Source organism: Erinaceus europaeus, chromosome 12, assembly GCF_950295315.1.
Source record: "Erinaceus europaeus chromosome 12, mEriEur2.1, whole genome shotgun sequence".
In the NCBI taxonomy this organism is placed as follows: domain Eukaryota; kingdom Metazoa; phylum Chordata; class Mammalia; order Eulipotyphla; family Erinaceidae; genus Erinaceus; species Erinaceus europaeus.
The window spans coordinates 36,579,034-36,606,843 of record NC_080173.1 but is presented as its reverse complement, the minus strand read 5'-3'; the positions used below and the strand labels follow the sequence as shown (position 1 = coordinate 36,606,843).

General features: G+C 42.1%; 1 protein-coding gene across 3 annotated transcripts in view; it reads left to right on the top strand.

The window, feature by feature from the left end:
- Window positions 1-27,810, top strand: part of CACNA2D3 (calcium voltage-gated channel auxiliary subunit alpha2delta 3) — a 1,089,122-nt gene that overhangs the window by 381,149 nt on the left and 680,163 nt on the right. For all 3 annotated transcript variants that reach the window (XM_060203105.1, XM_060203104.1, XM_060203106.1), the window contains exon 5: window positions 22,719-22,881. In XM_060203105.1, the coding sequence (XP_060059088.1) occupies window positions 22,719-22,881 (163 nt within the window). The remainder of the gene's footprint in view (window positions 1-22,718; window positions 22,882-27,810) is intronic.

Genomic DNA, 27,810 nt, shown 5'->3' with positions numbered 1-27,810 from the left:
CCCTGATTACTATAGGATGTGTTGTGTAAATTTATTATTCTGGTGTAGAATCAAAGACAGACTAGAGAAAATGTTTGCATTAAGTATCACCATTATCTGAGTTTTTCATTTGCTAATTCCTTTATTATGGTGTCATTGTTATCCTAGTTATGCCATAGCCCATTGTAATAACTCAGAAAACCACAACATAACTGGGAAAACAAACCAAGAAACCAGTAATTGTGCTGATGATATTGGCTTTTTTTATTTTGGACAGGAAGAGAAATTTGCTGATATTGGTCAACTTTTCCCCCTCAATGGCCAGCACTGATCAGTAACAGTGCAAGCATCACTCATATATAATGTTTATTTCTTCTGGGGTCTTGGGAAACAAAAATTCTTTACTTTTTAAATAAAAAAACAAGTGGAAAAGTTTTAAAGATGGGGATTATTACAACTGATACAAAATAGTTGTTATAAGTAACCCAACTCATTATAAAATGTGATTTCTGAACCATGTTGAGTTTCACTGGTTGCCAAACACTGCAGTTGCTACTATTGAAGTGATGCTCTTCCAAAGTGTGGGACAGTTGGTTGTAATTTGTAGGCAGTACAGTGTTGATGGTCTTGCTTAAATAGTTTGTAGTGTTATCTTTGGGTTTAGAAACAAGGATCATCTTAAAAAGAAAAATTCAGAGAATCCTGGTGGATTTTGCCATCTTGTGGTTTGGCTTAATTTTCCATTTGCTTGAAGAATCGTAATGTTCCCAGTACAAAAAAAAAAAAAACAACTTTGATTAACTTTTCCATGGAAAGAAAAAAAGAGCCATTTTTTGTCATGTATTGTCTTACAGTGAGAGACCCAGAGTATATTATCTATGTGTCACATAAGCCATAGAGCAAAAGAATATAGGCCACTGACAAAAGAATATAGGCCACTGCCTCAGTTGATGTAGGTCCAAGAAAATAACTTAAAACCAAGGCAGCAAATAGTTTCTGAATGGGGGTCTAAGCAATTGCAATTTGTAAGAGGTACAAACTTCTTGGGCTAGCCACAACAGCCCTGAAGAGCAGCCTTCTGTGTTGTGAATTAGAAACTTCGTAGGAGTCTTAGAAATATCCCCCATGGAGTTGTGGAAGGGAAGAATGAAGAGGTGTACGAGAGGGGTGGGGTAGGGTGGTGGGGAAGTACAGGTTCTGGGGTCAGCAACACTAGACTTCAAGTCTTAACTTGAGTGAGACTTGGATAAGTTGCTGTGAGTCTTTGAGGCGGCTGCCTTCTCTTTCATACCTGGATGTCCTCATCTACACAATAGAGCTAAAATTACAATAAACAATGAAATAATAACAACTGATATGGGCCAGATATTTTTGTCTCATCCTAAGTCATATGTGTTTTATAACAGGTTCAGTCTCACTTTGCCCTTTCCATGGAACCTGCAAGTTTTTACCTTTATGCTCAAGCCACTTCTCCTATACTTGCCATTGTATTGCCACTTCTCCTGTAATTGCCAAATGTATTGGCGGGGGTGGGAGAGGGGTATCATACTGCATTAACTCTAGCACACAATTTTGTTAGTAGTACAGGGAGACGAGGAAGTGCTGTGTCCTGGCTCAGGAGATTGGCTTGAGTCCTATCCCTGAGGTGACCAAGGGTTGCCTGCACATTCTTTTCTCCAGGTGGGAGATGGGGGTGCTGCTTCAGAGTAAGGATCTTCAGGGGACCTCACCACAAAAGGTTTCTGAGTGATAACTGATAGAACCTAGAAGCACCTCAGATTTGGCCTCATTAAATGCTTAGTTTTCTACCTGAAATCAGTGGTGTGTGTGTGTGTGTGTGTGTGTGTGTGGTGAGTTCGCCCTCTCTGTCAGGTGTGAACTTAGTCTTGCTTCTTGAGCAAGTCTGTGCTCTTGACTGATAAAAGACAGTTTTTTCTCTCTCTAGGGCTCTCCCATTCCCTGTTGCCCCAGTGGGTGCTTCTCTATCAAAGGAGGCCCTACCAGTTGGGTTGCTGTTCTGAGTGACTACACCTTCCATCAGCAATGTTTCTATTAACAGTGTAGATAATGCATGTAGACATTTTGATTTGCCAAGGATATTATCATTTTTAAAAATTTTTATTGCCACAAGGTGCTCAGCGCCTGCACAATGAATTCATTGTCCCCAGGACAATCTTTTTCTCTTCTCTTTCTTTTGATAGAGAAAAACTGAGAGGCAATGAAAATATAGAGGGGGGAGAGAGAAGGAAAGATACCTCTAGCACTGTTTCACCACTCCTAAAGTTTTCCCCCTGCATGTGGGGACTGAGAGCTTGAACATGGTAATATGTGTACTTTACTGGGTGTGCCACCATCCAGCTCTCCAGTTAAGATTATCACACTATTCATTTATATGATAGTATGTGAAAAACATGATGTCATTTGGAGGGGGGGTCTGCAAGGTGATTATAAGGATGGGATTGTTAGCATGGGATTAGTGCCTTTATTAAAGAGACCCAGAGTGTCCTCTGCCCTCCCACCATATGAGGTACAGCAAAAAGATAGTCTTCTAGGGAGTGGGTCTTTTACTGGACACTGAATCTGCCAGTTTCCTATTGAATGGGGAAAAAAATCCAAGTTTAGGGGTATGCTATTGGTAGTTCATCCTCAAAGGGCATTTGTTCAGATGTAAAATGACTCCAGCTGTCTAATTACAACAAACAAATCTGAGAATTATCTTGGACTGTCCAGCTCCTACATTCCTCACATTCCCCATCCATTTCCCTTCACCCCCATGGCTCTATATTGGTTTAAACTATCAATGTCGCTTTTCCAATCTTGCGTCCACATAGTCCCTGAGCTTCAGAGGCTAGAACTCACTGGATGTTCCATGCCATGCCACTGATCCACCTTGCTCAGTGTGCCCTTTCCAGCATGATTATTTTAAAAAGTGTATTCGTTTGAGGGAAGAAAAGGAGGAGAGAGTGAAGCAGAGCATTACTCTGGCAGATGTGATGCCAGAGATTGAAATAGAGATCTTATGGTTGAATATCTAGTGCTTAATCCACTGCACTATGTCCCCAGCAGCAGTGTGATCTCTCAGAGGTAAGGCATTCAGGTGGGACCTACACAGTGTGGGACCTGAGGCCTACATGGATGAAGTTATTCCTTTATACTTCATCCCCCAGTCAGCCTCAGGAGCAAAGTCTTAATTTAGTAGTATCCTTTGTCATTTCTGGAGCTTCACTGTTCCAGAACAGTTTTTTTAGGTAGAGAGAAGTGGAGGCAGGGAAGGAGGTTGGGAGGGAGAGTGAGAGGGAGAGAAAAAGAGAGAAGAGAAGAAAAAGAAGAGGAGGAGGAGGAGGAGAAGGAGAAGAAGAAGAAAAAGAAGAAGAAGAGGAGGAGGAGGAGAAGAAGGAGGAGGAGGAGGAGAAGAAGAAGAAAAAGAAGAAGAAGAAGAAGAAGAAGAGGAAGAAGAAGAAGAAGAAGAAGAAGAAGAAGAAGAAGAAGGAGAAGAAGAAGAAGAAGAGGAAGAAGAAGGAGAAGAAGAAGAAGGAGAAGGAGAAGAAAAAGAGGAGAATAGAAGAGAGAGAGACTCCAGAGTACCAAAGCCTCCCCCCAGTACAGTGAAGTCTGGGTTCAAAGCTGAGTTGCACTCATGGTAGACCAGGGGTCTTCCCAGGTGAGCTTTCTCCCCAGCACTTGATTATATTCCAGTTCTTAGTTGTCTCCATTTTTATCTAGAGAAGGCAAGCTGCTGTAGTTAGTGAGGACTGATTACTTTTCTTCCTACATTTTGGCTCATGGTACAAGTTTCACTGGTTAGACGGTGTTAGAGTTACCTTTTAAAAGCAGTATATTTAAATTTTACATTATTTTTTATCATAATATTGAGCTTCTAAATAACTGTACACTAAGTTGTTAATTAATGTGCATAACTGCTGATTCAGCACAGCACAAGACTGGGAAATCGTAACTCTAGAACTTTATGGCAACTGCTTTCTGCCTGTGTCTCCAGCTTCAGCTGCCCCCTAATTCTCCTATTTGCTGCTGTGTCTTGAAAATGATGAAGTAATGATCCCTGTGGGGCCTCCACCTGCCTCTCTTTTCTTTCTTGAAAATATCAGAACTCTCAGAGAGGCAGGCAGGAGGCAAGGAGTCAGAGAACAGATACTGAGAGATGTAACTTTATTAGAGTTTTACTGAAAGAAGATGTTTAAGCAGTGCTTTTAAAGATATAGACACTTTAACACAAATTATTGTGTGTTGTATTTTAAGGCCTTAGAGTGACATATGCTCAGTGGCAGCTGTTACTGGAAGTTTTTGGAATTGCTTATTCAGAGGTCCAGCAGTGGCACACACAGTAGAGTGCACATGTTACTATTTGTAGGGGAAAATGCTTGGGTCTCATTATTCTGCAATATCCAGGCCTTTCCTGACCCTGTGAGTGTTTTATGCCTCTGTGAGGGAGAACCAACAAGGCCTAAGCATGTCCTTAACCTTCCCTGAAGACATAGCCTCTGAAGCACTTCTGCCATGCCTTCCTGGAAATGATGTAGAAGTCAAGCATGAAATACTGTGACCTCTGACAGAATTGCCATTGGGTAATGGAACTGAGGAGACTTGTGTTGAGAAACTCTACATGTATTTTATCTTTTAAAGCTTTGGGAGTATCACTTACTTTCCCTTAAATTTTCCCTCCTCTCTGGTGTTCCCACCTGAGTGGACTTGTGTTTCTAGTGTATCTCTCAGATACCTGCAGGGTTTCTCTGAATCAACCTCAAGCCGATCTCCATCCTTCCCTCTGGAAAACCCATGCCTCTGATTCTGTAATGACCCTGGGATCTGGTGTGGTTCCTTGGTGACCTGGCTTCTGACACTACTCTGGGAGAGACCAAAGATTTCCAAAGAGCCCACGCATGTGAAGAGATCTGTGCTCAGTGCTTCCACAGCTGTTTGTTCTTGCAAACCTAGCTGTTACATCTTTGTCCATAAATTGTATATGGCATTCATTCTCCAGAGTAGTTGAAAAACTAATAGGCATTCTCATTTTATTCCACCTCCGACCACAGGCAACACTATCACTTAGATGAATTTATCTGAATTCCATTTGCCTAGATCTTAGGAAGTGAATACATTTGAATTAATGTGCAGCTTTCTGAGGAGAGGGAAGGTATGCATTGAGGGCTAAGCAGTGTCCGAGTTACCTCATAGAAATGGAATCTGATGGGATTCAGAGCCACCGATTTGCAGCTTGTTCATATCAGCTTTATTAATTCTGTTTTCATTAAGTGATGTTGAATTATACTCAAGGATTTCTAAAATGAGTTCATTCTTCTGAGCAGCCAGGTATTTATGTCTGTTTGTGTTGAGTTGGCAGATAAATGCATTTGTCCCTTTTAAAGATAACAGCTGGAAGAAATATGTATCAATAAGGATGCAAGTTACAGCTTGAGCTCCCAACAAATTGCAGTTGCTGTATTTGGTAACTCTCTAATAGCATTTCTTCCCATAGTAATTAGAGCAGAATTGAGATGTCATAAAAGAAATTGATACTCCAGACTCTGCTGTCATTTGTTGGAGTGGGGGGATTCATGGGAGGTGGATTCATTTGTCATGGGAGGTGGGATTCATTTGTCAGTTGAAAATTTTTTTCTAAGTTGATTGTATTTCTAAATGACTATAAATGAAACTGTGGTGGGTAAAGTCATGAATGTTAATATGACCATAACTTCCGCTTACATAACACTTAGTTATTCTGTCCTTTATTATATCTTATAGACATTGATGGTTTCAACAATTGGAGCTTTTAAACTAATGGAAGGTTTTCAACCAAATAGAATGCCTTCATTACCAGTGATCTAGGATAACTGGATGTGAATTGAGATGGTTTAAACTAATCTAAAAAACATTTTTTTGGTAGAAGACTAATACCCATAATTAATATGTTTATTTTCAGTTTTCTTTTATTTGAATAAATTAGGGCTGGGATTCATATGATTCGTCTTCTTTTCACATGTCAAACCCTGTGCCCTACTGCATCCATCAGTATAATAAACAACCCCCAGTTGGTGTATTGCACCAAAGTAAAAGACTCTGGGATGAGGGGCGGGGGGTACAGGTCCTGGAAAAGGATGACAGATTACCTAATGGGGGTTGTATTATTATATGGAAAATTGAGAAATGTTATGCATGTACAAACTATTGTATTTATTGTTGACTATAAAACATTAATCCCCCAATAAAGAAATAAAAAATAAATAAATAAACAACCCCCAAACCTCAGGGGATTAACACTTGGATGTTTACATACTGCTGATGTAAATACCACTGTGAATCCAGGAGCTTCCCAGGGCAGTTGTTTTTCCTAAGGGAGACTCAGGGACCCAGGCACTCTTAATTTCTGTCATCTGGAATGTGTCACTTCTGGAATTGCAATGGGGAGGAGGGTGTATGCAAGGGCTTCTAAGTGGCACATTCCTTTATCCCTTACAGCCTATTGGCTAACATAGTTACTAAGCGTGGAAGATACAAGGAATGCTTGAATAGCTAGAAAACTATCAGAGCAGTGAGCACCTTTGTTTGGAAAACTGTGCTCCCCTTCAAACCCCCAACACCTCATAGGTAAGAGCCAGTGCTAACAGAATGAACACATAAGCACCCCAGCATTCAGAGAATGCTACTGTTATTTTAAATCCACAGAAGAGGGATTAGAGATTGCTAGAGGATTATTAACCTTAGTGTGGTTTTGTGTATATTTGCGTTGACTTGACTTTAGGTCTTGTTGCAGGTTTAGATTTAGATATCTCTGCAATGTCACACTAGGATTCCTTTGATTAAGTTCTTGACACCTGGGGCCTGAAAGATTCTGTTTCCTGTGGGAGATAGCATAATGGTTATTCAAAGAGACTCTCATGCTTGAAGCTACTGAAGTCCCAGGTTCAATCCCCCACCATAAACCAGAGATGAGCATTGCTCTGGTTAAAAAAAAAAAAATCTGTTTCCTGACCCTCAAGGTCTCTAAAGCAAACAGCAGCTCTCCATTGATTAGGTAGAAGTCTTCCAGAACTTGAACAGTGGAAAAGGAGGGAACTGGCCTTGTTAAGTTCACCTAGAAGGTTAACCTTCATTGACAAAACACAATTGAAGTCATTTTGCCTTGCCACAGGCAGTCCCTAGGCTATCAGCACAGGACAGCATGGCCATTTCCTATAGAGCTTCAAATCAGATCACCTCTCAGGGTGTAGCACTTAGTGGAGTGATCATCATGACATTTCATGTCTGCCACACATTATAGTTCAGACTATAGGTCACTTTGCTCATACATATTCAGAGCACTAAGTAAATGGCAATATGAGATCTAAGTATGTTGGAATAGATAACTGCTCTTCCATGACTGATTTATTTTTAACACCAGGGTCATCACTAGGGCTTACCATCCATGGGATGACTCCACTGTTCTAGGTGGTCATACCCCCTCCTTTTCTTATAGAAACAGAAATAGAAAGAGAGGTGGAGATAGGAAGAGGGAAAGAGAGATACCTGCAGCACTTCTCCCCCCTCATGAAGCCCTCACATCCACATATGTGGGGATCAAGGACTTGAACCTGGGTCCCTGTGTGATCACAGTAACGTGTGCTCGCCAGCAGGTGTGCTACTGCCTGGCCCTTCATGAATTGTCCTTAAATTGCAATTCTGTAAAGAAGCACAACAGGACTAAAAATGGAGCAGGTGTTGGAGTTGGTTACATCACATTTTTGGTGTAGATTCTACCACCTCTGAACCATGGGAGCTTCAGGCAATCAGTGAACTGTGCTAAACTATATATCCTCTTGTTGCAGTAAAATAAGAAGAATTTGTGAGAGATGGTTAGGTCTTTTCTTCAAAGTAAAATGAATAGAACAACTATTTCATACAAAAATTCTTTTTATAAATTGTTAGCTATGACAACTTGTGGTTAGCAGTTTTGTATTCTTTAGGTCAGATCATAGTTAGTTGCAGTGCTTGCTAGTCCTCCAGCAGAGACCTTCAGACTCTCTTCCTTATTTAGACAATGGGGAGATTGTGAGCTCTGAAGCCCAGTCCAGGGGTGGAGGAGACAGTTCTGCATCAGGTATAAAAGATGGGAGAAGAGTGAGGGGGTACGCTACTGCCTGACTGCCACTGTTGAGGCACATCCTTTTGCAAAAGAATAAATGCCTTGCTTCAACTCCTTATATTTTGCCTTGACAAGTAGTTTTATTTTTTTATTATTATTTTTTTTTAATTTTTTTTTTTCCCTCCTCCAGGGTTATTGCTGGGCTCGGTGCCTGCACCATGAATCCACCGCTCCTGGAGGCCATTTTTTCCCCCTTTTGTTGCCCTTGTTGTAGCTTCGTTGTGGTTATTATTATTGCCCTTGTTGACACAATTCGTTGTTGGATAGGACAGAGAGAAATGGAGAGAGGAGGGGAAGACAGAGAGGGGGAGAGAAAGATAGACACCTACAGACCTGCTTCACCGCCTGTGGAGCGACTCCCCTGCAGGTGGGGAGCCGGGGCTCGAACCGGGATCCTTACGCCGGTCCCTGCGCTTTGCGCCACATGCGCTTAACCCACTGCGCCACCGCCCGACCCCCGACAAGTAGTTTTAATTGGACGTTATTTACAACAGATTGTTTGAGTAAGGCCTTCATTTTCCCAAGCAAAGAGTTAATGCAGTACCTGGGCACATTGCCTTCTGCAGCTTCAGATAGCACTAGTATTTTTTTGACATGACAGACCACTTAGTATGTGACCTAAATGAAATGCCATTTATTTCAGATTTTTCCAAAGTTCTAAATAGTCTGCATTCATCTAAGAAACCTTATGCTTCCTCTTTGTTCATTCTGTAGTCAAAACCCCTATGACAACCCTACTCCAAATATGTGCTAAGTCAGCCTTTGGGAAATCTAGCATCTCATGCTAGACAAAAGAATGATAGCTATACTTGTTGAATTACCCCTCCTTTTTTTTTTCACTATCAGAGAAGCAGTTTTGTGTTTAAGATGATCAGTAGTGATGAGAAAAACCATTATTTTAATTTGCTTCTTTGGCAACCAGAGGTGGAAGTCATCTTCTGCGATACGTATGTTGTGTTAGCTGTCTCTTCTCCTAATTAACATCCTGTGAGAAATGCAAGCTTAAATCACCGGAGCAACTGGACCACTGTGATAATAGGTGCTAGAACATTCTAAATGGCAGTAATAATCATGATACTGAGGCCACCTATTCTGTGTCTATCTTTTAATTACTTCTTAACTCCTCTAAGTGGATATATCAAAGTTATTTTTATATGGTGATTTATTTCTTAAATTAGGCATTGTAAAGAATTTTATTTTTAGACTGTTGGGAATTGTGAGCATCCCTTTACAGAAGGACAACTTAAGTAGACAAATTTAAATATAGTTTAATATTTCTAATATGTAGCACCAAAATAATAATAATAACAATAATAGTATTAATTGCTGTGCCTCTGGATCAGGATGTGTTTTCATGCATAAAGCACCATGTTCTAAAATCCAGCTATCCTAGTTGAGGTTTGTTCCTTCTCATTTGCTGTTAACAATTCAAATTTGTAAGTGATTTTTTTTTGTCACTAGGGCTTTACTGCTCTGGCTGACATTATAAGATAGAAATAAAAAGGGAGAAATGGAAAGAGACTGCTACACTGAACCTTCCCCCAGTGCCATGGGGACCAGACTAGAACTTGGGTGACACAGGTTCTTATAAAAGCCCTCTGTAGATACCTTCTGATTCCTCTGCTGGCCTGATCATGACTCTTCTAGATCCCTTTCACTCATGAGGGTGGGCCCCTCTGACCTTGTTTCTATAGCTTCACAATTCCATCCTCCCCTGTCTCAGATGACAGGAGCACGAGTGGTCTCCAGAACAATTCCTTCTCTTGGGGTTTGGGAATTGGATAAAATGAATCCCATTTTTCTATGAATAGACTAAGTGCAAACATTGAGAAGCTGTGAGTATTTTTATCCTGTGAGTCAGTGGGCTAAGAAAAAAGCAGTATGTAGGGAAAAGATTGGTATAAACACCAAGAGAGGAGCAGAAAGAACTGGGTTCCTGAGGATGACTGCCTTCTGGGCATTTCCTGAGGTCTGACTCGTCCAGTCATTTGAATATCACCAAAGACTTCAGGATAAATTTCATCACTTCTCAAAAATGATCTGAACACATGGAAACATTTGTGTCCTTCTTCAGATGTGATGAAAATGTGGGTGAGGGGTCACCAATCTTATTATAGGTGTTGGAGGCAGAGTTTGTGATGTCTTGGTTAGGACCCAAATCAAAATAAAATGAAAACCTAGAAGGGGATGTTTTGAAACCTAGTTACCTGAGTATTCTGAGGTATAAGTGTGAGTGTGCCTGTGAGCATCACTCAAGTCAAGGAGTAGACCAGAATCATTTGATTGAAATTCACTCCTCACTGGCTCTTGTCCTTGTCTGCTTGAAGTGCTTGTACTTAAAAGAGTAGCCTTGAGATTCCCAAACAGACACAATGGGCCTAGACCTTGAATAAATCCCTCTCCCCAATATTACCAATATAGTCTCCCCAATATAGTCATCTCTATCAGGAACAACAAAACAGACCCCTTTGTGGGCCGTCATAGGACCTTGTCATCAACTTGGATCAAGAATGGTAGGGAATATTCCATACTCCAAAGGGAGACTAGACAACATACTCTATGTTCCACCTGAGGAAGAGGGGTCCTGATATTGGGACAGCTTGGAACATTCCTACTTATGACCACAGAATGTGAGCTCAGATCTACAGGGATGCAGAGGTCACATAGGTTCCTAAGCAAAATATGGGCCCCAGATCAGATAAAATCAATGGGGTCTACAGTCAACAATATTTATATCTATTTCCCATATTAGGGAGCTACTCTCTTCTCTGATCCAATTTTCTGTTCCTTTTCCAGGCATGATATCATCTCACCAGACAATAACTTGGATCCACCTGTATATCAGATTTCAGGTTCAGGGGAAAACAACAACAACAAAAACCAGCTATATAGCCACAGGCTTTTTGGAATATAACTAAAATATGCCTACTAGCTATCTACAAAACAGAACCCCCCCCCCCAACTCCTTATCTGCACTGTTCCAGCCTTTAGGTTCATGATTGGTCAACAATTTGTTTGGCTTTGTATGTTAACTTTCTTTTCAGCCACCAGGTTCCAGATGCTACATTGATGCCAACCAGACTTCCCTGGACAGACAGCCACACCAATGTGTCTTGGAGCTCCGATTCACCAGAACTCCGGCATGCTAGGAGTATGGATTGACCTACCAGTGCCCATGTTCAGTGGGGAAGCAATTACAGAGGCCAGACCGTCCACCTTCTGCATCCCACAATGACCTTGGGTCCATACTCCCAGAGCGTTAAAGAATAGGAAAACTATCAAGGGGAGAGATGGGATACGGAGTTCTGGTGGTAGGAATTGTGTGGAGTTGTACTCCTGTTATCCTATGGTTTTGTCAATGTTTCCTTTTTATTAAAAAAAAAAATGTAGCCTTCATGATGGAGAGGAATGATGGCCACTATATAAGCAGATGCCCTTTTATAAAAGCTCCTTAGTCACACTCACTCATACTGTCTCCTGAAAGTGATCTCACACTCACTGAACATGTTGGGCCGTGTGCTCCAGGGCAGTGTGGTTCCCTTGAGTAATATCTCTACTTTTGCGGGAGAATTGTGGCCCTTTTATGGATCTGAGGTGGAATAAGAACTAAGGAGACCACTTGCAGTGTAAAACAGGATGTCTATGTGGGTATATTCACACAGAATTTTTTTTCCTCCTCTAGTCAGTCACCTTCTCTTATTTTACTCAAGCATTCATATTGGAGTCAGATGACTGTGTATTATTCAGATAACCTTAAAATCACATTAGTTGGAAAATTCAGTCCTTTGCAAAAAAGCATTCCTTGAAGCCACCTACAAGGGGGGAAGCTTCATGAGCAGTAAAGTATTCCTTCAGGTGTCTGTCTTTTTCTTTCCCTCTCTCTTATTCTCCTGCTTCCTTCTCAATGTCTCTATCTCTGGGAAAAAAATGTAAAGAAAAGAAAAACTTTGACTATCAGGAGTGGTAGATCTTTCTGTAGGCATTGAACCTCAGAAATAACCCTGGGGGAGAAACTTGGTCTTCAATGGCTGTTGTAAAACATTTGTAACATTTTTAAAAAATGTTATCTATTTATTAGATAAATACAGCCAGAAATTGAGAGAGAAGGGGGAGGTAGAGAGGGAGAGAGACAGAGAGATACCTGCAGCCCTGCTTCAACACTTGTGAAACTTTTCCCCTGCAGGTGGGGACTGGGGGCTCCAACCCAGGTTCTTGTTCATTGTAACATGTTCTCAACCAGGTGTGCTGCCACCTATCCTCCTGTTGTAAAGCATTTGTATCAACATCTCTCAGACAAACCTCCATTTTTCACATGCTGAGGTTTCATCTGTGAGTAAGACAGGAAAGAAAGCTATGTTTTCATATGAAACTGATTTACTAAAAACAAAACTAAAGTTACTAAAAGATGGACTGTTAGCTTGTATGAAAAATACACTTCAGGTAGTGTAAGAAGGACCGAGAAACAGAGGAGTTGGCCTTTTGTCCAGTGTGGTAGACAGTAGTCAGGTGGGGTTACTTAAAAGTCAAATTAGGGGGGACCCGAGAGAGCTTACCCAGTGGAGCACATTTTACCATGCTAAAGGATCCTTGTCTATTCAAAAACCTCTCTCTGCTTCCCAGTCAACTCCTCCACAATTGTAACTGCTACCATTTGTTGAAACCCTGGTAAGCAGAACCATTCAAAATTACCAGCACTCTAACCTGTTTGGCCTATCACAAAGGTAGTTTTATATAGTTCAACCTAATATTGTGAGTCCAGTACCAAACCAAGGGCATTTTGCATACTTTATGTTTATTGCTCTTTACTTTTTTGTCTTTTTTTTCTTCAGCATCTTGATTTTATAATAGATATATTGCTTTCACAATGCACTCTTTCTTTTTTTTTTTTCTTCTTTTCCTCCTCCAGGGTTATTGCTGGGCTCGGTGCCTGCACCATGAATCCACCACTCCTGGAGGCCATTTTTCCCCCCTTTTGTTGCCCTTGTTGTAGCTTCGTTGTGGTTATTATTATTGCCCTTGTTGACGCAATTCGTTGTTGGATAGGACAGAGAGAAATGGAGAGAGGAGGGGAAGACAGAGAAGGGGAGAGAAAGATAGACACCTGCAGACTTGCTTCACTGCCTGTGAAGCGATTCCCCTGCAGGTGGGGAGCCGGGGGCTCGAACCGGGATCCTTAACGCCGGTCCCTGCGCTTTGCGCCACATGCGCTTAACCCACTGCGCCACCGCCTGACCCCTGCACTCTTTCTTTTTTAAGTTATATTTTTCCTTTATTGGGGGATTAATGTTTTACATTCAACAGTAAATACAATAGTTTGTACATGCATAACAATTCTCAGTTGTCCATATAACAATACAACCCCCACTAGGTCCTCTGTTTTGTCTTTATTTTTATAGAGACAGAGAGGGGGGCTGCAGTGGGGCCTGGGCTTGAACCTGGGTTGCACATATGGCAAAACAGCACACTGTCCAAGTGAGCTGTTTTGCCAGCCTCCCTGTTTATTATAATGGGACTAGGGAGTTGTGTGAATCTGTTTAAGGGATGTAGGCACCATGAGATTTAGACTAAGAGTTTTGAATTGGAGCAGTGAAGTTAAGTGCTCCAGCTTAAAGGCTTTTAAAAGTCAATGCCAGGGCCAGGCAGTAACACAGTGGGTTATGAACATATGGTGGGAAGCATAAGGACCAACATAAGGATCCTGGTTTAAGCTCCTGGCTCCCCACCTGCAGGGGGAGTTACATCACAAATGGTGAAGCAGGTCTTTCTCTCCCTCTCTGTCTTCCCCTCCTCTTGATTTCTCTCTGTCCTATCCAACAACAAAAACAATGGGAACAATAACAATAGCAACAACAATGGCAACAAAAATGGGAACAATGGCTTCCAGGAGCAGTGGACTCATAGTGCAGGCACCGAGCCCCAGTGATAACCCTGGAGGGGGAAAAAAAATAGTCAATGCCAACTGGTTGTGTAGACCTGCAGAAAAGCTGGTGTCCATGGCCTGGCTAGGTCAGTTGTTAAGTAGGGCATTGAGACTCAAATTTGAGAGTTCGAAGAGGCCAGAGATTCCAGATGGCTGGGAGAGGGATATTCATTATCTTTTTTTTTTAGGAAGTATGACACTTGGGGAATTAGAAATGAGTTAATGTAAAATTAATAGCTGGAAATACTCTGGAACAGACAATTAAAAATCAATTTATGTATAGGATGAGAAAATAAGATTATTGAGCAGGAAACAGGTGCAACTGGACCTTTGGAGAAGGGCACAGGCAAGTAGCCATCCTTGTCACCTCCCCACAGAACATGAACACACACACACACACACACACACATACACACACACCTTGGGAGCTTGGATCTTGCCTGGAAAATTTCCTGCTCATTTAAATTTTTTAAATCTCAGCTGTAAAAAGCTGGCCATCATCCCAGAGCAGGGAAGGGGCTATGGGAGAAAGGTGAGAACCAAAAAAGAGAAAGTGTCTGCTCTGGCCCCTTCACCCATTGCTTTTGTGCATTTGATTCCAATCAATCCTTAAAAAGACCTGGAGAAGGTAGGTCGGTGTCACTATTTTTCTTTCATACAGAGAGATGTTAAAACTCCCTTAATAAGCATGCATGGCTCAGCCCTGGGCATCCCAGGTACCCCATCTTTCACCCCAGCCAGGTGGTAAAACAAATGGACAAAGAGACACAGAAACAAACAAATTAATAAATATAAATGAGGGACTGTTCCTTCCTGGTGAAATGTACTGATGAAGCGTTTGTCAACTCATCTTTAGGTACTTTCATTCACCTTCACATCATTTATACAAATTTACTTATGCATTCATTAATATAAGAGAGAGAACCAGAGCATCACTCTTGTGATATGGCAGCAGGGGTTGACTACTCAGGGCCTCATGCTTGAGAGTCCAATGCTGTGTCTTATGCCAAGTCCCTGTCTACTTGCTCCTTTATAACATTGTAAATATGTTGAAAGTATTTACACAGTGTTGTGCTACATATTACACTATAATAATAAGAGGGAGTAAATTACATTGTGGGGCACATGATAAAGCACCAGTACAGGGAAAAGGCTAGTATAGTGGGCACACCACTGCAGGGGTGAAAGTGAAACAGAGAGAAGGAATACCAAAGAAGGTGCTTGAAGGAGAGACATTGTGCTGTCACCTTCCATGAATAGAGCTCTTGTGCCTGGCACAATGTGTACTTCCATAGAGCTGGGTTTGACTAGGAGCAGTGGATAAGCTGGCTGGTCACTGAGAACTAGAAGTGACAGGGTGAATGTGTTCAAAGTCAAGGACCTGGGGCCAGGTGGTGGCACGCCTGATAGAGAACCCATGCTAGGATGCAAGGACCTGAGTTCAAGCCCCTGTTCCCCCCCACCTGGAGGCAGGGAGCTTCAAGAGTGGTGAAGCAGTGCTGCAAGTGTATCTCTCTCTCTCTCTCTCTCTCTGTCTCCTCTTCACTCTCAATTTTTCTCTGTCTATCCAATAAATAAATGAAATTAAAAAGTCAAGGGCCCAACTGGACTAGAGGGCAGTCTTCCCATCAGATCCCCAAGGTCCCTGAGGGTCCTTCCTCATCAGGACCTTATGCATTGCGGGTGGGGATTCTGCTGGTTAATGACAGATATCTCCTCCTGGTGGATGTTTTTTTTTTTTAGTTAAACTTGGGGGAGAGATTGCCTGAGGCAGCCCAGGATACTGGGCCAGCCTGCCTCGGAGGACTGGAGACTAGACAGAGGTCCTGAATGAGATATTAGGTAGAGGGCTGTGAGGCTGGAGTGGGGACTGGGAGTCCACAAGACCAGGTGAGTAGCAGTCAGGCCACAGAGCCTTTCACAACCCTGGGAAGGATTCATTCTGAGGAGGGCAAGAAGCCACTAGAGAGAGATGTCCATTCATGTTTTTGTTTTTATTTTAAAATTTTTAATTTTTCATTTGTAAAAAGGAAACACTGACAAAACCATAGGATAAGAGGGGTACAACACCACATAATTCACACCAACAATTCCGTATCCCATCCTCTCTGATAGCTTTCCTATTCTTTGTTCCTCTGGGAGTATAGACCCAGCTAGGGTCATTATGGGGTGCAGAAGGTGGAAGGTTTGGCTTCTGTAATTGCTTCCCTAGTGAACATGGGCAATGACAGGCCGATCCATACTCCCAGCCTGACTCTCTCTTTCCCTAGTGGGGTGGGGCTCTGGAGAAGTGGGGCTCTAGGACACATGGGTGGGGTTGTCTGCCCAGGGAAGCCAGGTTGTCATCACAGTAGCTTCTGGAACCTGGTGGCTGAAAAGAGAGTTAACATATAAAGCCAAACAAGTTGTTGCCTAATCATGAACCTAAAGGCTGGAATAGTGCAGATGAAGAGTTGAGGGGTCTCCGTTTTGGAGATAGCTAGTAGGCCTGTATTCCAAAGGGCCCATGATTATACTAGTTTTTTTGGTATTGTTTTTCCCTGAGCCTGAAATCTGATATGCAGGTGGATTCTAGTTATTGTCTGGGGAGATGATGTCATGGCTATAAAAAGGATCAGAAAGCTGGATTAAGGAAGAGAGTAGCTCCCAAATATGGGAAAGGTGTATAAATATTGTTGACTGTAAACCCCACAGATTTGATGTGATCTGGGGCCCATATTTAGCTTAGGAGCTCATGTGACCTTTGCATCCCTGTAGATCTGAGCTCACATTCTGTGGTCATGAGTATGAACATTCCAAGCTGCCCCAACTTCAGGACCCATCTTCCTTGGGTGGAACATAGAGTATGTTGTCCAGCCTCCCTTCAGAGGATGGAACATTCTCTACCATTGTTGATCCAAGTTGAGGACAAGGTCCTATGAGAGCCCACAGAGGCGTCTATTGTGTTGTTCCTGATAGTGATGACTGGTAATATTGGGGAGAGGGATTTATTCAAGGTCTAGGCCCATCATGTCTGTTTTGGAATCTCAGGACTCCTTGACTAGGGCCCCAGCATTCATGTTTTTGAATAGGACTTCTGGTGTGGACTAGCTAGATGGCAGGAAATGCAGGGTGACCGAAAATCCAGCTGTGCGCTGAGTATGGGCAGACACCGTAGGTGTACATTCATGTGACCAGTTGGCTTGCTCTCATGCCAAACATCAGTATCCGTTTCTGTAAAGATCTTTTCCATATTTGACTTATAGTTACAATCAGGAGTATCTTATCCAATCAGCAGACAGCCTTAAGCGTAAAGACAGATGGTCTGGGAGCTGCTCACCTGTTAGAGCACACACCTCACCATGCACAAGGATGCGAGTCCAAGGCCTTTGGACACTGCGTGAGAGCACCATGCAAATGGGGAAGCGTCACAAGTGGGGAAGCAGTGCTGTGGTTTCTTGTTTCTTTCTCTTTGTGTATCTCTTCCTGCCTGTCATTCCAGAGAGAGAGAGAGAGAGAGTCTGAGACCACCAGGAGTAGTGGAGCCTCAGCAAATCAGTGGTGGTGCTGAGGGATAGGGACAGAGGAAGAGCAGGTTCCCAAGGAGTAGGCAGTTCTGCTGAAAAAAATATAGCAGGAAATCCTTGCCTGGATTTCCAGTCCACCTGGACTACCCTGTGAAGTTTGGATTCAAGAGTGTAGTGTCCACTTGTTGGGGTCACAGTCTCATTTGAAATAATGACAAATGACTCTGATCAGGTGTGCAAAGCAAAACCTCTTTATTATTACAAAGATGTGAGGTAGAAGTCCTGCAGAAATAGTATTAAGGTGCCAAATGGCTACATGAGGACCAAGAAGAGAATGGCCCTTCCATGTGCTCCTCTTTCTCTTAAATTCCTGATTTTAGTCCTACCTGGATCCAGCTTCCCATTTGTCTGCTGAGATTATCTGTCTTTCCTATTAAATTACAGTTTTCCAGGTGTAATCAACTTTCTAAAGTTCCTTCCACATGTGCTCTCAAAACCCTTCCTACTACCTTTTTGGTGTATGTTTAAGTTCTTCCCTACTTGTAAGGGGAAACGTGTGCTAACACAAAATAAAGTGGCCATAGACTCAGACCATCACAGCTAATTGAGGTTCCAATCCTCCTGCCCCTCAGAACAGCCCCTAACAAAGTCCTTTGTCCCTAAAGATTTAGAGCTTGTCAGTCTCCACAGTCAAATGAGCCTATTCCTTTAATAAATTAAAATTAATAAATTAACCCCTCTCTTCTCTCTCTATATCTCTCTCCTCTCTTCTTTCCTCCCTCCTCCCTCTTCTCTCTCTCTCTCTCTCCTTCCCCTTCTCCTCCTTCTCCTTCTTCTCCTTCCCCTTTCTTCGCCTTCTCCTTCTCCCCCTTCTCCCCCTTCTCCTCCTCCTCCTCCTCCTTCTTCTTTTCTCTCCCTCTCTCTCTCTCTCTCTCTCTCTCTCTCTTTCTCTCTCTCTCTCTCTCCTCCACCCTCCCTCCCTCTTGGCCCCTCTATCCTTTTCTCTCCCTTTTTTCTCTCCCTTTCCCTCATTCTCTCTCTTTCTCTTTTCTGCATTGGTTCTGTCTCTCTGGAGCACCGTGACTCATTCATTCAGTTCATGGATGGATGAAAGGTTTGCTGACTGTATGTTCTGGATTCAGCTATCAGGCTGGGTTTTCCAGTTTTCCCAAACCCAAACAGGTAGGTGAAAGGGGAAGAGAAGCACAGACCCTCCTCCTGGACAGTTCATGTGGCAACACACACACACACACACACACACACACACACACACACACACACACACACACACACACACACGGGTAGGGGGATTTGGGGGGGGAGCAATTAGAGAACCTTCCAGGCAGGATTTAATTACAGCTCAAATGTGTGGAGCAGATACGTCCCACCCAAGGAGCAGGCCCTCTGCAGTGCTTGTGGCTGCCCTGGGCTTTAGGGAGCGGAAGTGGGAGCAGCCCTGGAAGGCTGAAAAACTACTGCCTGGGGATTGGGATTTAATTGTTCTAAAGTTTGGCTTGAGCATCTGGATGTTGTAAAGCTCCCCCCAGCTAGTTCTGAGAAGCACTGCCTGAGGATACCTCGGTTTAGGAAGTCAGGTGCCTCTCACCTGGAGAGAGCAGAGAAAACTAAGGTTCAGGACCTTTCTACCATGTCCGGCCGGCTGCCTGCTTCTTGTAAGTAAAGTTTTATTGGCACAGGTACATACTCACGTACCTGAGCTACTTTTGCTAAAATGACAAATTTGAATATTTTAGCTGACACTGACTGGTCTATAAGACTTGAAATGTTTATTATCTGACCCCCTAAGCTGGGGAGTGGTGGGCTTTTAGAGATATAGTTGATATAGGAGAGGCTGGGTTACCTACAGTAAGAGGACAACAGAGGAATGCTCAGGAGACTATTACCAAAGTACAATAAATTATACTTTAAAAACAACAACAGCAATAACAATAAAGATTGGAGCCAAAGAAATAGTCTTCCAGATATGACCAAAGTCTGAGCCCTTCCCTTCTAAATTTCCCTGTCTCTATCTAACAAATAAATAAAATATTTTAAAAATAGAAAAAACTACTTTCCTATTAATTTATCCAGGCACCTTTATTGAAAATCATTTGACTGTATAGATATAGCTTTATTTTCAGACTCTTCTTTCATTAATCTGGTTGCTTATTCTAATACAAATTATACAATGTCTTGATTTATTAAGTTTAAAGTAATAATTAAAATTAGGAAATGTAAATTTTTGGACTTTTCTTTCACAGCATATAAATTATATAAAATATCCCTTACCTTATGGATATATATATATTACTCAGCTCTGGCTTATGGTGGTATTGGCGATTGAACCTGGGATCTGGGAGACTCATATGTGAAAGTCATTTTGCATAAGCACCATGAAATCTCCCTAACCTACTGTGGAGTTCGATAAAATAAGTTAGGTTTAAGTTGCTGCAGCTACATTTCCATCCTCTAATAGAAATCTTTAACACCGAGTCTCTAGCCAGCTTCTGCTAAACAGCATTTCAATTGTGTTGTCACAGTTCATTGCTAGAAGAATTAAGTGCATCTCATGTGATTGTGTTGGAGAAGCCTATACCTGTATTCTTCTGCACTTGGCCCCATGTGTTAATTTATATATTTATTTTTCACTATAGTGAATCTTTCAAAGAATCAGCTTCTGTTCTCACTGATTTTCTTTTATCAGTTTGCTTATTTTAATTTTATTGCTTTCTGCTCTACAAAAGTTTTCTTTACTTCTGTTTGCTTTGGATTTAATTTTCTCTTCTGCACCAGACAGGTAGCTCATTGGGTGGGGTGCTTCCCTGGCCAGGCATGTGACCCAGTTTTGAGCAATGCTATGGCATCAAGTGAAGCTACAGTATTTTGGTGTCTCTCCTTCTCTATTTCTGTCTATTTGAATAAAAACATGTACCAGAGTGTCTAATTAAATATGTGTAAGAAAGACCCTAGCTCTTGAAAACAAACAAACAACAATAAAAAAAAACCATTGCTTTTATTTTCTGGTTTTGTAACATAGAAGCTTGTTTCTCTATAGATACTGATTTTCCATGACTGACTTCTTTCAAGATTTTTACTTGGTCTTAGATATTTGTCATTTAGAATATGTTATAGCATATGGTAGTTAAAATTTTTTTTTTATTTAAGAAAGGAGACATTAACAAAACCATAGAATAAGAGGGGTACAATTCCTCACAATTCCCATAACCCGATCTCCATATCCCCTCCCCTCCCCTGATAGCCTTCCCATTCTCTATCTCTCTGGGAGCATGAATCCAGGGTCATTGTGGGTTGCAGAGGGTGGAAGGTCTGGCTTCTGTAATTGCTTCCCCACTGAACATGGGCATTGACTGGTCGATCCATACATACTCCCAGTCTGTCTCTCTCTTTCCCTAGTAGGGTGGGGCTCTGAGGAAGTAGAGCTTCAGTACACATTGATGGGGTCCTCTGTCCAGGGAAGTCTGGTCAGCATCTTGCTGGCATCCGGAACCTGGTGGCTGAAAAGAGAGTTAACATACAAAGCCAAACAAATTGTTGAACAATCATGGACCTAAAGACTGGAATAGTACAGATGAAGTGTTAGGGTTATTCCCTGCATGCTCTGTGTACTTCTGCTTTCAGGTATATATTTTTCCCCTAGTTTATGGGCATGGGCGAACCTATGCTCTATCTTAGGGGACCTGGACTATATCTAGGGTATGGGGACTTATTGGGGAGTGGAACACTTGGAATGGAAATAGAGAATACTATGAAAGGAAAGGTCTCACTCGAGTGATGAAGCTGAAGGGTTATGTGCTTGGTGTTCAGAGATTCTTAAATGTTTAGTCTTCTGTCATAACTTTGCAAAGTTCTTAGCCATCATATATTTTTTTGAGTTTCAGTGTTTCTTTTTGGAATTTAGATTGCAAATATGTTATACTCTTTATAATTGTTCCATACTTGTTGATTATGGTTTCTTTCCCTACATGCTTTTTTTATTCTATTAAATTTTTCAAGTTTTTTTTTTATTGATGTTGTTCATTTGTTGTTTTTTCTATTCACATATTTCTAGGTTCACTGAGTCTTTCCCTGGATGCCTACTCTGTTGATGAGCTGTTAAAGGCATTCTTCATGTCTGTTACATTGCTTCTAATTTCTTGTATTTCCTTTGATTATTTTTATTAAACCATTCACCACTCTGCTTATATTATTCATCTTACTTGTTTTATGCTTTTTCCATAAGTGCCTATAACATTAATCACAATTGGTTTTAATATTCAATCTAATATCCCAGTCAGATAGTCATAGAAGCTATCTGCCATCTTGCAATACTGCACTGCACATAAATTCATAGACTCTGCAAATGGACCCTGTGTTTTAATTCTGACTCTTCTAATCATTTAATCACTGATTAGGCATATACACTCTCCACACCTTAATTTCTTCACTTTTTGCAGTGGTAATATGCACAAGATCTTTATAGGATAGTTATGAGAATCAAATGATTTAAGATATGAACACATTTAGGACAATTTATGGTACAAGTAAGTGGTCTGTATATTTTAGATGATGTTGAACAAGAGGACGATGATATAGTCATTTGTAAAACGTACCAGACACTCCAATTTAAGATTCTCTTTCCCCTTGCTGTCCTCTCTGCTTGAAGTGCTTTCCACCAGATGTCCATGCAGCTATGTTCCTACCTTCATTCCATTTCTGTGAGTTTCACCAAAACTGAGACCTTTCCCAGCACTACACACACACGCACACACACCTACCTCTTCTGCTTTATGCTTACCCAGATTTGTTACTTTTGCAGAGTCATTATGACCATCTGACATTTTATACATTTTATGCTATTTTTCTAATTTCTAGTTTCTTTCAATTTAAATTTAAGTTACGTAAAAAGCAGGATCCATCTTGAAAATGTAAAGAACACAGTGTTTTAAAAGCCATTTCCTCTGTGCTCACTTCAGGATGTATTGTGCAGATCCTTAAATTTATATTTGCAGGGATAGTTGCCAACATTGACAGATATTCCTAGAGCACTATCACACCTGTGCAAAAGCAGCCATAGGTAGTGAATTTAACCTCAGCAACCAGTGTAGACTCTACCCAACTCTCAGTTGATCACCTTCTTCCCTAAGCCTCATGATTGTTTTCTGACTTTCTCTTTCAGTATGAATATTTCAACGCTGTGCTGATCAATGAAAGGGACAAAGATGGGAACTTCTTGGAGCTGGGGAAGGAGTTCATCTTAGCCCCCAATGACCACTTTAATAATCTGCCTGTCAACATCAGCCTGAGTGATGTCCAAGTGCCAACCAATATGTATAACAAAGGTAAGACCCAGCCCTGCTCTCCTCCTAGAGGGCTCAGGGCCAAGGGTGTGAGGGGCAGGGCTGCTGGTTTGCTATATGGTGAATTTATGAAAAACACAATTCTAAGCTGTGTGTGTCAGTACCCACAGTGGATTAAAGTAGGTATACATTTTGCCTGGAGATTCTGGTCTTGATTCACTGGCTGGCATTTGCATTTGCTGGCTCTCTAGCATCTGGTCCAGAAGTTGGTGAACTTTTTCTTCAAATGGCCAGATAGTAAATCTTTTGGCATTGTCAGCCACACAGTCCCAGCTGCAACTACTCAGCTCTGCTGTTCTGGTTCAAAAGCAGTTATAGATGGTATGTCAATCAGCAGTGAGGCATGAGTTCCAAAAACTTTTTTTCATATATTAAAACAGATGGCTAGATTTGGCCTGTAGGGTGTAGCTCAGTGATCCCTAGTGGGACCCCTCTCTTCTTCCCCACCTCCTTATTGTGGAGGTTAAAGGTTCCAGAGCTTCTGGGGTTGTGATAGACTCAGTTGTAGTTGTGGACTGGAGAAATAGCTCACTTGGATAGTGAGCTGCTTTGCCATGTGTGTGACCCAGGTTCCAGCAGGGGCTCCACCACATGATGGAAATGCTGATACTGTGGTTTCTTTCTTTCTTTCTTTCTTTCTTTCTTTCTTTCTTTCTTTCTTTCTTTCTTTCTTTCTTTCTTTCTTTCTTTTTTCCCAGGGTTATCACTGGGGTTTGATGCCAGTACTATGAATCCACTGTTCCTAGAGGCCATTTTTTTCCATTTTATTAGATAGAGATAGAGAGAGAGATTGAGAAGTGAAGGGAAGATAGAGAGGGAGAGAGACAGAGAAGCACTTGAGACCTGCTTCACCACTGGTGAGGTGACTCCCCTGCAGGTGGGGAGCAGGGGTTCAAACTGGGATCCTTGTGCAGGTACTTGCACTTAAATATGTATGCTTAACCCTGTGTGCCACCTCCTTGTCCTGCACTGTGGTTTCTTCTACTGTTGCTTTGCCTCTTTGCCTTTTCTGTCTCTATCTAAAAAAAAAACAAAATAAAATAAAAATAGAAAATCACAGACTTTAAAATATTTCCCAGTTTTCATACTTATGTCCCTCTTCAGTTAGGCTCTAGAATTCTTTTTTTTTTAAATTTTTATTTATAAAATGGAAACACTAACAAGACCTTAGGATTAAGAGGGATACAATTCCCTGATAGCTTTCCTGCTCTTTATCCCTCTGGAAGTATGGACCCAGGATCATTATGGTGGAAGGTCTGGCTTCTGTAATTGCTTCCCCACTGAACATGGGTGTTGGCATGTTGATCCATACTCCCAGCCTGTCTTCTCTCTTTCCCTAGTAGGGCAGAGCTCTAGGGAAGTGGGGCTCCAGGACACATTAGTGGAGTCATCTGCCCAACAAAGTCAAGTTGGCATCATGATAGCATCTGGAACCTGGTGGCTGAAAAAGAGTTAAGTTGTAAAGCAGAACAAATTGTTGACTACTCATGAACCTAAAGGCTGGAATATTGCAGATGAAGATTTGGGGTCTCCATTTAGGAAAAAGCTAGTAGGTCTATTTTAGGCATATTTTAAGGGCCCATGACCCAACTAGTTTTTGCCTGTGCCTGATATCCAATATGCAAGTGAGCTAAGTTATTGTCTGGGGGGGATGGTGTCATAGTTGGAAAAAGGACCAGAAAACTGGATCAGGGAAGAGAGTAGCTCCCAAATATGGGAAAAGTATATAAAGATTGTTGACTGTAAACCCCATCAATTTGATCTGGGGCCCATATTCAGCACAGGAGCCTATGTAACCTCTGCATCCCCGTAGGTCTGTGATCACATTCCGTGGTCACGGCTAGGAACATTCCAGGCTGTACTAATTTCAGGACCTATCATCTTTGGGTGATAGGCAGAGTGTGCTATCCAGACTCCTTTCAGAGAATGGAACATTTCATACCATTGTTGATCCACACTGAGGGCAGGTTCAATAGGGGCCCACAGAGGGATCCATTATGTTGTTTCTGATGGAGATGACCAGTGACAGTGGTGACAGGGACCTGTTAGAGGTCTAGGCCTATTATGTCAGTGTGGGAACCCCAGGGCTTCCTGACTAGGACCCCAGGTGATGGGTTATAGACTCTAGAATTCTTTCCCTCAAATTTCCATCTGCTCATCTGAGTTGGAATTCTAGTAACCAAGGATCAGGAGCTGGCATCCAGCCACTTCATGACCCCGGGGGAGGGAACCTCCTCCGCCTCCCATTACCTGGCCTATTGCTCTCACGTGGGCAGCCACACAGTAGTCTTTTCTGTCTGTCTTAGAGAAATTAAGGCAGTGAACCATCTTCCATGGGCTCCAGACTATATTATACTCTGTGACTACTATCTATTTCTAGACTCTTAGGGAAGAGACCTCACCCATAGAGAGCTGAGTTCAGCTTCCTCAAAAGGCATTTAGTCATCTTGTATTATCTCATTGGTGAGGAAAGTAGCCCCCTTTCATGCTGGGTGACTGGTAGAGTCACCCTCTTAACATTAGAAACATCCTCGAGTGGAGATGAGAAATTAGTGGTTCTTTACAGAACACTTTCAGATATGAAACAATTCAAAATGATTGTGTAAAATATGGCAGCTGCTTCAAGGTTGCTTGAGCCATTAGCCCCATAAGTGAGATTTAATTGCACCTTGAGCTCTAAAGGTGTAATTGTACTTTTTGATGGAGGTGACACATAAGGGGGAAGCACCATAATTGATCACTCATGCTGCAGAGCTCTGTCTGCAATGCTCACTGGGCAAAATCCTGAGAGGCAACTAGAATGCATGTGGCATGGAGGTGGGTAGCAGCATTCAGAGCCCTCCTAAGCAGCTGTGTGGAGTCTGCCCATACCGCCTGCACAAACTCAGCCATTCTCCAGTTAAAGCAACCCCCAAGGTTGGCCAGGTGCTTGGTGTACCTTGTCTTGGTCTCCATCTCAGATCTAGTTATTGATAACATGTCCCCAAAGCACAGGCTCACAGCTCAATCACTGTGATGTTCTTCACTTAGAATTCTTGATCCCAGGCTGGAGAGACAGTATAATGGTTCTGCAAAGGACTTTCGGGAGTGAGGCTCCAGTGCCCCAGGTTCAGTCTCCAGCACCATCCTAAACTAGAGCTGAGTAGTACTCTGGCCTATCTCTCTTTCTTTCATTAAATAAATAAAAAATACAGTATTAAAGAAACGATACATCTTATCCCCAAGAAAGGGAACCTGTGCAGGGTCCTGCTCTCCATGCAGGTTGACCCCTGAGGGTCTGTAGCACAGCAGTTTGATTCTGACTCCAGTGTACCTTGCTATGTGCTCTTGGGCAAATGGAGGCAGCCTAAATTAGTGTGTGTGTGTGGGTGGGTGGGGGTAGACATTCACCCCCACAGCCCTGTCAATTCAACATCAGAAGAACTTACTGGACAAAAGAATGACCTCTTCCTTTAGGACCAAGTAGCTGATGAGAACTGGAAGCAGCCAATTGGATCCCAGGAAGATGGTGGCTGAGATGCTTGCCCTACAGCTCTGAGGCCCATCACACTGTATTTATCATACTCTTCATGCTGGCTAGGAGGGGCCATCATGTATCTGCCACCATGACAGTTGCCAGGTGGACATATAGTCAGATACAAGGAGGTCCCTAGGTTGCAGAAAAATTCCACCTTTTTCCAGGAAATCTCCTGTCCCTGTCCCAGCCCCTTAATGAATAATAGTGAATTTGCTTTTCTCCAGAAAACCTTGTGTATTCCAGAGAGACCCCATACAATCTGGACCCCATGAAATCAGCAGCATGTCACTCACCCTAGAATCCACTCACTCTCCCTTCTGTGAAAATACTCTTACTGTGGTTTGAGAGTTGGTGCAGTGATAAAGCTTTGGACTCTCAAGCATGAGGTCCCGAGTTTGATCCCCAGTAGCACATGTGCCAGAGAGTGATGTCTGGTTCTTTCTCTCTTCTCCTATCTTTCTCATAAATAAATAAATAAATAAAATCTTTAAAAAAAGAAAATACTCTTACTACGCCTTCTAGTAAGTGCAATTTGTCATGTATTATTATTGTCTTTGTCCCTGAATTCTTTCTGGACTCTGGCGAGAATCTGCATCTAGGTTCACCAATCCACACCCCATTCTTGATCATCTCCCCATCCAGCAATGTAGCTTCATGTCTTAAGTGAAACTGTCTGGTAGAAACCTCCTTTTCTTCTACAGTCTGTTTTCTGCTCCTTGACTGTACCTTACAGTCAGGCAGTTTGATGGTAAGAGCACTCACTTCTGTGACTCTGGGACCCTTTTCTTGGCAATAGGTGACACTACAGCAGAATTGGTGACTTGAGGGCAGGCTGGCCCCCTGGCCCTGGGAATGGAAAGAGCCACACTCATGAAGCCTTTACACCTGTGCTACAGTTGCCTTGGGCCTCTTGATCACGGAGCTTCTTCAGGAAACCTCCTAAACAGATGTTTGCTGAATAGCTGCTGTGACATCCCCAGCTTCTAAATCCTAAGAGGCTGGAAACTTCTTTGCAGATTAGCCTATGCCTTTTGAGCTGTGAATAGCCACATTGCCTCTGTGAGTAGAGTATGAGGCAGGGTGCTTTCTTGAGAATTGTTACTGATCTGACAATGGACGCAGATAAAACTGAATTCTTTTCAGTATGTTCTTGGCTGAAATTGCATAAAATTTACACCCACATATACATAGACAAGTACATATACACAAACACATAGACATGCTCACATATGACATGTGTATACTTATATACACAGATGTATAGAGTGTGTGTTTGTATATACAAGTATGAGAATGCTTTATTTTCAATCTTCCTTTTTAGTCCCACTTTCCACCTCTTATTCTTTCTATTCCCTGAGTGTACTTTTCTCTTTCCACCATTCTACCCTATTTTA